This window comes from Megascapheus bottae, chromosome 27 (assembly GCF_031878675.1).
Source record: "Megascapheus bottae isolate mThoBot1 chromosome 27, mThoBot2.hap1, whole genome shotgun sequence".
Classification (NCBI taxonomy): Eukaryota; Metazoa; Chordata; class Mammalia; order Rodentia; family Geomyidae; genus Megascapheus; species Megascapheus bottae.
In genome coordinates, this window is record NC_143535.1 from 8,311,048 (window position 1) to 8,324,805 (window position 13,758).

The 13,758-nt window shown below is 47.1% G+C and overlaps 1 protein-coding gene and 1 long non-coding RNA gene across 2 annotated transcripts; both read left to right on the forward strand.

Moving 5' to 3' along the window:
* The first annotated feature begins 1,944 nt into the window (after positions 1 to 1,944).
* Positions 1,945 to 10,885, forward strand: Tmprss5 (transmembrane serine protease 5). The gene is given in 13 exon segments (XM_090319327.1): positions 1,945 to 2,032; positions 2,274 to 2,372; positions 2,866 to 2,985; positions 3,930 to 4,065; positions 4,352 to 4,465; positions 4,956 to 4,999; positions 5,624 to 5,786; positions 6,814 to 6,890; positions 6,893 to 6,991; positions 8,523 to 8,621; positions 9,042 to 9,184; positions 9,430 to 9,582; positions 10,862 to 10,885. Coding segments are annotated over 13 exon segments (1,359 nt in total).
* A 13-nt stretch (positions 10,886 to 10,898) lies between these two features.
* On the forward strand, positions 10,899 to 13,118 carry LOC150045560 (uncharacterized). The gene is made up of 3 exons (XR_016532803.1): positions 10,899 to 10,979; positions 11,166 to 11,244; positions 12,966 to 13,118. It is a non-coding gene; the product is annotated as an uncharacterized LOC150045560 (long non-coding RNA).
* The last annotated feature ends 640 nt before the right edge of the window (positions 13,119 to 13,758 follow it).

A 13,758-nucleotide genomic window follows, 5' to 3' on the forward strand; every position in this document is an offset into this window, starting at 1 on the left:
TGAGGAGGACTTTGATGAAAGGACATTCTTTGTAACATTGTGAAACTCACATCTAAGCCAAATTGCTTTAGAGTCAAGTTTTAAGGCTTTTATGATTACTGGAGACAAGTGTGTTGGCACCAAATTGTGACCTAAGGGCAAGATGTGAACCACTCTAGAGTTGGTTTGTTTGTTTTAAGACAGAGTCTTGTCATATTATAGGTACGACTCTCTTTAAACTCACGACCCTCCTGCCTCAGTGTCACAAGTGCTGGGATTACAGGGATGAACTACCTTTCCTAGCTTGAATCACTTCAGGTGTGTGTGTGTGTGTGTGTGTGTGTGTGTGTGTGTGTGTGTGTGTGCACCAGACTTGGGGCTTGCACTTAGGTCCTTCCTGGTCACTGTCCCTGAACTTTTCTGCTTAAGGCTAACTAACACTCAACCACTTGAGGCACGGCTCCACTTCTGTCTTTTTTTTGGGGGGGGGGATGCTTAATGGAAGATTAGAGTTTCAAGATCTTTCTGGCTCAGGATGGCTTCAAACTGTAATCCTCAGAGCTCATTCTCCTTGAGCAGCTAGTGAAGCACTGGTGCCCAATTCAAGTCACTTCAATTTTAAGGAGTCTTACTCTACTAGATTCTAAGTTCCCCAAGAGAGGATCTACAGCTAATTTGTACTCTTTATTAATATTATTATGATTTATATTTGCATGCCATTTTATAATTTATAAAGCCATTTTGATCACATTATATTGGTTTTTTTTTTCCCTTCCCTCCCTCTCTTTCTCCTACCCTTCCTTTTTACTTGTCTTATTTCACTCCATGTACTCCAGCTGAATTGCTTCTTTGTGCCCCGTGTACCTTGGGATACATAAACTAGAAAGGAAGGAAAGAGAGAGAGAAGTAAGTTGAACACTAGACAGAGTCACAGTAGATGCATTGTGAGTTGAACAAAGTTTCCTGAAGAAATGACCTCCTCTCTGAATCTTAGAGTCATCAGGAATCCACTGCATGAGGACGAGAACAGCAGGTTTCATCTCGATCATCTGAAAAGGCTTAGAGATTCAGGGGAGTACCCTCCATGGAGAGAGCTTTTAGCTTCAAGCTGTTCAATGCTTTTCCAAGATCTTATGTTTTATTATGCTTCTTCATGTCTCAAGAGTTTCAGATATACATATGACTCATTCCGCTGCACGTGTTCTGTCTGCCATGCCATTGCCTATTCAGTCTTTTAGGTCTGGACGACTCGTCAGTTCTTGATATAGATTTCAGCGCATACCCTGCTCATCATAAGGACCTGTCTTAGAGGCTGCATCTTCTAAGACGCTTTCCTTAACTCTTGTCACTGAGAAGTAAGTTCTTATTGTTTTGAATGGCAGTTGTAATTAGTTGAGCTCTTTTTTGGTGGTGGTGTTATGTTCCACTTTGTTTTTATGAGTTATCTTTGGGAGAAAACTATATTCTTGGAGGCAGTGGCAGAGTGGTCCATGTTGATATATCCGGAATCCTCTAAACTGTACGTGTGGTCTCTGTACACTGGCTTAAAGATATTTGATGATGAATGAATGGTGTGTGTGTGTGTGTGTGTGTGCTGTGTGTGTGTGTGTGTGTGTGTGTGTGTGTGTGAAGCTTGTGGTGGGATGTTGAGAGACCCCATCAGATGTCCTTGGTGCTTGTAGACGCAAAGATGAGGGTGTGTGAGTGGGTTAAGTCTGGATTCTAGTCTTTACTCTGATTCTTATGGCCACATGAAAGTAAAATGAGGGACAATCGGGGCTCCACGAGAGCGGAGGGGGCTGGAGGGACAGCTTGGGGTACACACGGGCATGGTCAAGGTAAACAAAGCCTTGTAGGTAGAGGCTAGCAGAGGGAAGGCTAAGATTAGAGAGAAGGGCGGGTCTTCTCTTGGCAGCCCTTGATGTGGAAATCCTGAGATTCTGACAACTATTTCCCCAGAGCTCAATGCTGAATGACCCTATGGAGGCTCCATTGTCAGAGGCCCCAGGACCTGGGATCTTCAGAGCACAGCCAGGAGACCAGCAGCAACCTAGTAGGTCATATTAGCTGAGGGGAGATGACACAGTGGGGGGGTCTCCTGGAGTCAGCCCCACAGGTTTGGGGGTGAGAAAACATATTGGGGGTTGAATGGGCTCGAGAGGCCACTGACCCTGCTGCCCATACCCATTCCAGACCTGTGGGGCAGGGGCGGGCTCCTGTCAGAGCTCACTAGTGCCTGGGGGCGGAGTGGGGCTCACTGAGAAACCCAGAAATCCCTCTGTCTCCTTCCACAGTCTCTCAGGCCAGGTGCCGGTGCGCCCTGCGACGTGGCTGCGTGGCACTGGCAGCCCTGATGTTGTTGGCAGGAACAGGTGTTGGCTCATGGCTTCTAGGTCAGTGCGGGGAGCCATTCTGTGGTCTGGAGAAGTTTGCAAGACAGGGACTGGGAGGAGTGGGAAGAGAGAAGTAGGAGCTGAGCAAGTATAGGGAAACAGGATGCATGCCTTCCTTGTCTAGTCTATGAAGACAGCCAGGGGAGAGGGGGTGGAACACAGCAGGCCAGCCTTGGCTTTACCTACAGAATGGGTTAGTTCTGTGGTACTAAGTTACTTGAATGATAAGCCAGGAAGAGTTCTAGTCAGACATTTCCTGAAAATCTTTGCCCTGGTAGAGACACAGACAGAGACAGGCAGAGCGACCAAGAGAAAGGCAGAGTCCGAGAGACAATTCTATGCCCATCCTTACAGGTGAGTTGGAGTCCTGCCTAAAGGGCAACTTGGGTTGGTGGCTGAGCTGCCTCTGTGGCAGGAGTGTCTTCTTCTGAACCTTGGGCTTCTGCCTTTCCCTGCCCTCATTTCTGTGACCCTCTCTTTTCCTTTTCTAAAGTACTATATCTGTGGCCAGCTGCCTCTCCGTCTACCTCCACCTTGCAGGATGAGGAGATGACTTTGAGCTGTTCAGGTGTCAGCAATGAGGAAGCTCTGCTCCCTGTGCTTCCCAAAACAGGTGCGCCACCCCCCCACACCCCCACCACACACATAAGGCTACCAAACTCCCCCTGCCACCCAGCCCAGAGCTCATTACAGCTCTAGGATCAAAACAAAAGGCTGAGATCTGAGGAATTCAGTTTGAAGCTAGCCCTGGCAGGAAAGCCCAGGACAGTCTTACCTCCAATTAACCACCAGAAAATCACACTGTGGCTCAAAGTGGTAGAGCACAAGAGCTCAGGGACAGCACCCAGGTCCTGAGTTCAAGACCCATGACTGACAAAAACAAAAATAAAAACACTACAAGGGACTATGAGTTCACCATCAGCCATCTGTGTTTCCCTACTCTAAGATGAGGGTGGTGACAAGGTCTAGGTGGCAACGTTGCTCTCGGATTTGATGCTCTATGCTTGTCAACCTCCCAGGGGACTGTCCTGAGCATTGATTAGGACATGGCATTGAAACTTGTCATATGCAGCAAGGGAGCTAACATTAGGCATAGCATTTGTAAGCAGTGTATGACACAAAGGCTATCTAGACATCTGGAAATGTCACTTCTAATTGCCCCCTGCCCTCTCTTGTATGTCCTCTCCCTTCTGGGTAAGAGATGAGAATCAGAAAGCATGACACTGCCCTGAGACTGGGGTTTAGAATCCATTATAGAAATCGGAACAAGCTTAGACTTTTGCTACTTAACATGGCCTTGGGTACATTATTTCTTTGAGCCTCTGTTTCTTTCACTCTAAAATGGGAATGAAAATACTAAAGTTGCAAAGATAAAGTATGTAACATGTAGAAAAGGAGCTTAGTTCAGAGCCTCCATGTTAGTTTGTTTTTATTGTGATAACAAAAACACCACAGACAGGTTGGCTTCACCCACAGATACATATGTTCACACAGTTTTGGAAACTAGAAGTGTAGGTATACGGTGCTGGTAATTTGGTTTTCATGCTATGTTTTCAGTATCTTTCAGAATAAACAGTGACAACTCCTTGCTGGAAGTACAAGTGAGAGCCTGGCCAAGCTGGTTCCTCGTATGCCATGAGGGCTGGAACCTTGGCCTGGGGCTGCAGGTGTGCTAGAGCCTTGGGCATCTCAGGTAACAGGAACCAGACCTGGGGGAGGAGGAGGAGGAGGAGAAGAGGAGGAAGTGGCTGGAGGGCGGGGGAAGTAGAGTCAGAGACTGCAGTATGCTTGTCAACATCCAAGTTCTTATTCATTCTAGTCCTCTGGTGCCCCAGCCTGTTCTTCCGTCACAAGTTATTGTCATGGCCACTGCACTGCTTGGGCATCTCATACACATTTTAATTATGATTATAATTAACCTGTATCTCATGTTATAGTATAAAGCTGATTTCTTCTTTTTTTTCCCTTCCCCTGCCAAGACTCACTCACCACAAGGGAGTGAACCTGTCTGACATCAAGCTTAGTAGCTCCCAGGAGTTTGCTCAGATTTCTTCTGGACAGGGAGGCCTTGTGAAGGAGGTGTGGTAACCCAGGTATGATGCTGCTGCTCTTTTCATGCTCAAGATCAAACCCTAGGGTCTCACCTCTGTTTAACAAGGGTTCTGCCACAGAACAACATCTCCAGCACTCTGGTAAGGCTTAGCGGGCGGTTGGGTGACAGGAGCCCTGATGAGGAGTACAGAACAATTTTACTCCAGGACAGCCTGGTAGTGAGCTTTCTGTCGATACTCTGTAAATTTGGGCCTTCTTCAAATTGATCCACTAGGGTTATGAAGCTATCTGTTGCCCTCTAAGAGACTAAAGTAGAAAGCCCACTACTGTCTTGGGCATGGATTGAGAGAAGGCACCTGAGCTCTAGGGTGGGATAGGAAGGAAAAGATGCTTTTCTTTAAGTTGGTGACCACATGACAGCCTTCAGAACTGTCTTTCCTCTTCTACCAGTCCCCTGTCCTTAATGCCTTTGGATGTATGTGGCCTTGGGTTGGCCCTGTCCAGCTTCTTGCTGGCCCCTCTGTTTTGCAGGGACAACTGTACTTCTGGCCGAATTGTTTCCCTCAAATGCTCTGGTGAGTCATATGTTGGGCTCAGGAAGGTGGCAGTGGAAAGGAGGAGTCTCCCCATTGCCCCGAAAGTGGAGGACCACTATGGGAGGCTCAGCTGGGGTGGAGGGGGCTTTATTTCTGCTGCTTTTCTGTCACATCCCTAGCCATCCCAGGTTGGCTGGGTTGATGATTCCCTATGTTACTATGTCTCCTTTCTGCCTTGGCCTCTGGCACTCACTGCCATGTCCTTGTGGAAAGCTCCAGAGGCAGAATCAGTATCAGCTGCTGAGCAACCCGATAGCAGTTTCTGGAGGCCAAGGATGGGTGAGAAACCAGAGGTCAAGTGGGAAACAATCTGTGGGGTTCGTCTTGCCTGTCTTCCCATCTATACATCTGTCTAGTCTTTGGGCCTTCCTAACATCTATCCACACATTGGTACTTTGACCCTTACTTTGTACTGTGGGATGGTTATTAAGCCTCCTTAGATACTGCAGACATGGTCCCTGCTCTCAGCAAGCCACAGTCTGTGCTAATCAAACTCCTATCTTTCTGTCTTCCCTTCTTAGGGCCAGGAATAGTAAATGAGAGCCATTCACACTGGCTCTCTGACATTGGCACTCTTTGCTATCTCACCCTTTCTGTTGGCAGAGTGTGGGGCAAGGCCTCTGGCTTCCCGGATAGTCGGTGGGCAGGCTGTAGCTCCTGGATGCTGGCCATGGCAGGCCAGTGTGGCCCTCGGTTCACAGCACACGTGTGGGGGTTCTGTGCTGGCACCCCATTGGGTGGGGACTGCTGCACACTGCATGCACAGGCAAGTCTGGGGGACTACTGGGGTGGTGAGGGACTCACCTTTTTGGTTGGCTGTTGGTGAGTCTGTTCCCAGTGGGCAAGAGTGATATTTTCCACATCCAGTGCCAAGTTCCAATCTGTTCACTTCTGTGTGAAGATCAGTGATAACACAAAAGCTGGTTCTTTATATTCATTTGGTTTTTTCAGTATGTAAAATCTTTTGCATCCATAGCACTCTGTGCTTCTTAACATCTATCTCCACTGTAATTAAATCTTTTCCATGTAATTACTTTCTTCCTCTTCAGAGCAGAAGCAATATGGGAGTGACTCTCAGTCTTATTTACAATGAATATATTTGTGAATGTCTCCATTCTTGGGTCCCTGGGGTCTTGAACAGTTCCTGAATGTAACAGGTAGTAAATATTAGTTGGAATAAATGGCAGATATCTTCTCTTGGTGGTAGGCAGAGCAGAAGGGACAATCTCCATTTTAGAGTGAGGAAACTGAGGTGAATGGGGGAGTCAAGAACCATCAGAGGCCGGGAGTTTGGCCTAGTGGTTAAAGTGTTTGCCTAGCATGCATGAAGACCCGGGTTCGATTCCTTGGTACCACATACATACAAAAAAGCCGGAAGTGGTGCTGAGGCTCAAGTGGTAGAGCTCTAGCCTTGAGAAAGTCCAGGGACAGTGCTCAGGCCCTGAGCTTAAGCCCAGGACTGGCAAAAAAAAAAAAAACCATCAGAATCTCACATAGTACGTGGAAAGACAGGGTTGAGGGAAGTTTTCTGCCTCAGTTCAGAATTTGGCTATCACACAAAGCCCTTTTGTGATTGCTAGGCAACTTGGAAGGTGATTTACACAGGAAGAGAGGGAGTAATGGTCGCAGGTGACCCATGTATTTCTCTATCCACGAGTCCTGGTGTATCTATTAAATACTTACTGCATGCTCCGGGCTGGGGTGATCCTTGGGTATGGTCTACCACTAATGGCTTCCCCAGCCAACTTCTACCTTTCTTCCTTCCCTGGGCTTAGCATGGTCTTTGTGTGCAGTTACAGGCTATCCTATCTGTCCAGCTGGCGGGTCTATGCAGGGCTGGTGAGCCACAGTGTTGTCAGGCCACACCAGGGGCTGTAGTGGAGAAGATCATCTCCCACCCCTCGTATAGTGCTCGGAGTCATGACTATGACATTGCCCTACTGCGGCTCCAGATGCCACTGCATTCCTCAGGTGAGGCTTGGGAATGAACAGACTGAAGGCAGTGGTTACAAAGGAGGAAAGCTAGTGGGAGGAGAGGCTCGCTGACTCCTTAGGTTTTCTCCTGACTCCGTCAGCTTTGAACTATCCAATACATTTGGGGACTCTGGGGAGTTTGCATTCTCCTGAATCTGAATATGCATAAGCTCTTCTTGTCAGGTTCGTTTAGGGGATGGGCCGTGCACAGGATTTTTTTTTTTGAGGTCCCATGGAGAGTGGCCTTCTCCACAAAGCAGCTGTGGACCAAGGCAGGTCCTAGGTCTCAGTCATTTTTGTAACATGTTGCAAGAATTTCTCCAAATATCCTCTCAGTCCTTATAATTACTTTGTGGGTAGATGAAGAGGTTAAAGGTTAGGGAAGGACTTGAGTGTCTTGAAGGCCACATGCCCAGCAGTTCCTGAGCTTTCTGTCCCAACTCCAAGGCCAGAGCACCTGCCGCTGTAGCAGCTGTCATGCCAGGGTGAGCGAGGCTGCAGCCGACTCAGTGTGTACCTGTGTTGACTGTAGACACGACACCCACAGGCACATCCTCAGTTGCACACACAATCACATGCTTAATCACATGCACACATGCATTCACACACACTCACACACAGACATGCCTACACTACACCCTTGTAAGCACACTCACCCTCAGTCTCCCCCCTCAGATGCATATGTTCATCACTCTTCTCATCATCCCCTGAAGAGTTTTCTTCTCACATCTTACCATGTGTCTGAGGAATTCTGTGATTGCATACTTGCCCAGCAAATTCAAGGCCTGGCTTCCATCCTCAGAACCACCAACAAATGAGGAAAAAAACAACCCCCTGATCTCATCATGTATATGAACTGTTACTGAATAGTTAATATTTGTAGAATAGTAAATTGGTGGTAACCACAAAAACCTAGAGTGTCAACATAATGCAACCGTCAAGTTCCATGACAGTAGTGTCCTGTGTAGAAGTTCTGAGCCTGGACCTGTCACCTTCAATTCAGACAGAGATTGATAGCATTTGGAGAGGGAGAGTCTAGCACCCAGTGAAATCTTTCTCCTTGATGCAATTAGAGGGGCTTAAAGGGGAAAGCTTAAAGAGGAAATAGCTCTTTCCCCAAGTTTGATGCCTGCATTACCTACAGTCATGTCTACTTTTACTTTAATGAGGTGTAAAGACTTTTGGAAAAGACTGCTGTAAGGAAGATTGAGCGCCCTGGTGAAAAGGCCAATGGGTCCCAATTTGAAGTTGGGTTCCCTGGGTCAGGGGGGAATTTCCATTCTCCCCTCAGTGCCCAGGTCAGGCTGGTCAGCAAGTGCACTGTCCACCTAGAGAGTGTACACATGAGCCTCCCTTGAGGATCGCCCCCAAGGTGGGTCAGTGCTGGACGACTTCGCTGTCTAGGAAGCCGGGCTTGTGGATATCAGACGCTAGGACTGTTGAGATGGGGGATGAGGAGATCTTTGCTGATGCTCCGAGGAGGGAAACTGAGCCTGAGTGGGAATCAGGACCATGCGCTTTTCCACAGACACTGTGGGTGCTGTGTGCTTGCCAGCTGAGGAACAGCATTTTGCAAGGGGTTCCCAGTGTTGGCTGTCTGGATGGGGCCACACTGATCCCAGCCATAGTGAGTCACTTACCAGGGCCCTTGGGATCAAGTGGGTGGGTGTGGGACAGGGGAGGAATCCTAGTCCCACTTTCCCTGGCCACATGGAATCTGTCCCCTTTCCCCCAGCATCACCTTTGGCAGTCCTGGGGGACCCAGTCTGTCCAGCCCATGTCTCTTTGGGGAGAACAACCATTGAACACTTTCTTTAAGCCCAGGTCCCAGGGCCAGGGAGTCTCAACATTTGATATCCGTGTGAGTCCTGTTCCTCTTCTCCCTCCCAGCCTGACATCTGGCAGATGCCCCCTGATCTAGATCCTGCCCCAGGCTTTTCCCTTTGGGTCTGCATGTCTCTAGGACTTCTTACTCTTTCCATCTTGCTGCTCTGCCTTCCTGTACTCGCTTAGTGTGCCCTACAGCCTTTCCCAGTGTCTTCTACAGCTCATGGCTCGGACATGCTACAGGCCACCATGGTGTCTCTACTCAGCACCCAGCTCTGCAACAGCTCATGCATGTACAGTGGAGCCCTCACGCCCCGCATGCTGTGTGCTGGCTACCTGGATGGGAGGGCTAATGCATGCCAGGTGTGGCTGGTGGCCGAGGGAAGAGGACCATATAAGCCTGGCTTCTTTGGTCTATGCCTGTCAGTTCATTGACCAGCCTCTCTAGGAGCAGAGCTCAGGCTGAGGGTTTATAAAGGGCAAAGTTAGCAGGTATCCCAGCAGGTAGCAGGAGAGGCTAGAAAAGAGAAGCCCATTCCCCAAACGGATCTGGTGTTCTTCCACAAAGAAGATCTGATTGGCGATTTCTCTGTGTCTGAATCCCTCAGGGGGACAGCGGAGGGCCTCTGGTGTGCCCAGCTGGAGACACTTGGCACCTGGCAGGGGTGGTCAGCTGGGGTCGTGGCTGTGCAGAGCCCAATCACCCAGGTGTCTATGCCAAGGTAGCTGAGTTCCTGGACTGGATCCATGACACTGTGCAGGTGAGTGTGGAGGCAGGGCCAGGGCTGGAAGGTTTCTGAAGGACTTGTTTGGGGGACAGTGGGAACCCCATCCCTTAAGCCTGTATCCTACTGAGGGCTGGAAAGGAATGGACTAGGGAACCCCCATCAGAGTGGAAGGAGAGAGTGATGCTGGTAACATGAGATCTATTGGATTTCTAACAGTGGAAGCATTTGCTGGGCAAGAGCAGATGTGAGTTTGTAGCCTAGATCTGCCCTTTCTTAGGTGATCTTGGTCAGTTCCTGCCCTTGGAGAACCAGAGTGTTCCAGGCTTAGCCACCCTGGTTCCATTATGTGCTACCTTGATGACTGTTGGAGATGAAAACCTGTATAGAACCTGTATATAGATCCAGTGCAATGCTTGCGGGATGCAACCTGCAGTGTTATGCATGCATGCATCACCACCATTCATCTGTGGTCTCTAAGGCAGTTACTAGTAACTGCCTTCCCTGTTCTACAGCCAGAGCTTGGCCTTTCCGCATCTAATTAACATCCTGTGTGACACGGAGCTTCATCTTTTGAGCAGCGGGCCATCATGTGTATCAGAGCACGGTATTGGTGTTAAGTACCTTGCAGAGGCAGACTGGGATCATGAAAACAATCTTTCTTTGAGGCTGTGCACGGGAGCAGCTGGTAGGTGATATACTTGAGAGTTTCCAGGGGGGTGTATGTGTCCATCTTCAAATCTGAGAAAAATAACCTAGAGAGCAGGTATTTTTAGCTCCCATCTGGTAGAAGTGGAAGTTAAGGATCTGAATGGCTAAGTGAGTTACTAATAGAAAAGTCACTTGGCTGGCTGCAGTGAAGCCACACTGTGAATGCACACTCTTTTTTTTGTCTTTTGGTTCATGACTCTATTCGCACTCCAGGTCTTCTTATTTCCTCTCCTCCAATCTCACTGCTAACCACTCTCATGTCTCCGGGTCTCTCTGGCAGGAACACTAGCAGCAGGAGAAACAGCAACCTCCATCCACATAGAAGGCTTGAATTTCATACTGCAGCATGCGAGACCTACTACTGCACCCACAGACTGGAAGCTGGGTCATCAGACCTCTTCCCCACGCCCTGATTTCTAGTCCCTCCACAGCAGGAAGTCTCTGAGTCTAGGCTGGGAATGGTGAGGGATCTTGGGGAGGAGAGGAGGAGAGGGCACAGAGAAATGGTCAGGAACCTACATGTCTCTCCTCCTCAGCCCTCAGGGTGGCTTTTGTGGGAATCCTCAGGAGCACCCCTAGTCCTGCCTTCTCCTTGGTCTTTCAGGTGGCCTCCTGGAGGATCCCCTAGCTTTGGGGCCCTTGAGAAGATGGCACCCAGCTTGGCTCAGCCCAAACTAATTCTCATGTGTGGCTTTACCCATCTCCAGTTCCACCTGGTTTTGGTGGGTCCTACATGGGGCAAGGACACTGTAAAATAAGGAGATTGGAGCTAAACTAGGGTACTGTCGGGATTTTGTTGTTGTTGTTTGTGTGTTCAGAATGGTTTTAGAGTTCTGGTATTAAAATGAAGTGATGGTATGATTCTGGTCCAGCCTTTTTTTTTCTTCTCTCTCACACATGCAATATAGGACCAAAATATAATTTTCCTTGCCTCCATGTTTCTTCAAGCTTTGATATTGACTCTGGCTCACTGACTCCACAATTTTGGTAGGTGCCTAATTACTTAATTTGCTAAATTTGTGAAATCTATCTGTCATAATCTGTAGTGCAAAATTCCAGCCATCCAGGGACTCTTAGACTTCAAGTCTGAGCATCAATTAGGTCAGATTTTTCCTGAGGGAAGATTTGGCCTCTCAAAAAGTTTCAATTCTCCCTCTTAATTCCTGTTTCAGAACTGAGACCTTTGGCTTTGGAAGAAGACTTTCTGAGTTTGTGCCCAGTTAGCATTTTCCTGGTGAAGTCTCTCCCTCCTACTCTCTCCTCTCTAGCAATTAAAATGCAATTGGTATCTTGTTTCAAAAAAACTTGCAATGAATTTTTTTATGGTGCTTAACCAAGGAAATGCAATTAGTGTTTAATAAGAACAGAATTTGGCAAGTTTATCAGCATATTTTGTTGAGGGTTTGTGCAAGGGATTATTATTTCCTGGAGGGCTGCTCCTTTATAGGAAATGCTCTAAGATATAAAGGCTTCCATTTACTGCGGGTGTTGTTACCTGGGGAAGAGTCAGCTGTCAAATTTCAGACATAAACTGGGAGAGGTCAGTGGCAAAACACCTCGAGCCACATGCATGGAGTGAGCCTTTACCTCTTGGCTCTTTTAGGTCCCCATCAGGAGGCAGGAATCGGGTGTCAGGTTCCCGTTGGGAGGGAGGATTTAACAGTGGACCATCAATTGTGATCTTTCTCTGTTTCTGATGCCAATCATAAACATTTGTTAATTGAAAGGGAAGTTTATTATTAGCATTGTCAGGACCTTTCTATAATCAGTAACGTTGTGAATAGCACTTCAGTTTATAAAACCTATTCTGGTATGAGAGCTCATCATATCTATGATATGAAGATATTATTTTTTATTAAAGAATTTATTAACATTGATTTTTACATCACATTTTGAATGACGTGTTTAATAAACAAGTAGTCAAGAAGGGAATCTTTATATACAATCACTGGCACTTAGATTTTAGAACATAACTAAAATTAGGCTGAGGGTTTGTATGTCATAGATACATATTCTATGTAATAAAACATTATATCTATAGAGTCATACATTTTTATGTCTATGTAGTTGTGTTTATATTTCCAATACAATGTCCATAGCACTGGTTACGCAAATAAGATATTACTTTTTAAATTAATTAATTAATTATTTTGCCAGTCCTGGGACTTGAACTCAAGGCCTGGGCACTGTCCTTGAGCACTTATGCGCAAGGCTAGGGCTCTTCCACTTGAACTATGGCACCACTTCTGTGTATGTGGTACTGAAGAATTGAATCCAGGGCTTCATGCATGCCAGGCAAGCACTCTACCACTAGGCCATGCTCCAGCCCCTATTATTATTATTATTATTATTATTATTATTATTTATTAGTGTTGGTACTGGGGCTTGAACTCAGTCTCTTGTTCTCTGGCTTAGCTTTTTTGCTCAAGGCTGGTACTCTACCATTTGAGCCACAGATCAAGATGTTATTATTGTCCACATTTTATAGACAAGAGGGTTTGTTCAGAGAGATAAACACAGGGAACTTTGTAAGTATCAGTGTTGTGATTTGAACTGTGGATCTTGATGTCAATTCCTTATTTCTGTCTTGAACATGGCTGAATGAAACATTCTGATACTGGATGGAAGTGTTGAACTGGAAGGTATTTTTGATCATGTGGCCCAATTACCTGCCTACAATGATACATTACTATGCACTCCTTCTATAGGTAAAGTATCTAAAACCAGGAAACTGAAAGGCTCCTGCCAAAGGCTCCACTCAGGAAATATTCTTCACAACATTTTCTTCCTGAGGCTCAAGATCTGCCGGAAACTGCAAACTTAACAACTCTCCTTGCTACCTTAGGAAGACTAAGGAGTTCTAACTTGCTAATAGCTCTACCCCACTGACCTACAGAAGCTACCAGTGGCTTTCACCAGTCAGCCTTGCCGGTCAGGTCTGTAGACTCCAAATTCTCCCTTCCCTTTGTTAGCATCTGTGAGGCTAGCTCTCAGGAAGCAGAGGAGTGAGTGGCGCTGGCTGGTTCTGTTCCCCTGGGCAGAACACCAGAACACAAGAATAGAGGGGCAGGCAAGGAACAGTAGAAGAATCCAGTCCAGAGAGGAATTAGTGAGGTCCCGGCTGAGTGTCCAGTTGTGCAAAACTCTGTAGGGAATTCAGAGGTAGAGAAGCCAGTTGTCTAGTTGGAGCAATGAAAACTTATTTACAATCAATTATTAATGTCCAGCCAGGCATGAAGCTGAATGGAGAGGTAGCAATTGCAAGGGAGCTCCAAGGATCTATTATTAAATAAATCAAGAAACCCGGGTCTTCCTCCCCAGGGTTTAGTGTCCTACTTGCCTGGGTAGAACTTGAGACTTTCTGAGATTTCCCAAGAAGTTGGTTCCTAGAGGCCGTGTTCAGAGAGGATCCCACCCTCCTCCCTCTCCATGCTGGTGGGGTCTCAAGGATGTTGTGGAGTGAGCCCTTTGATTTTCTCTCCTTGCAACGTTTTTCAGTGG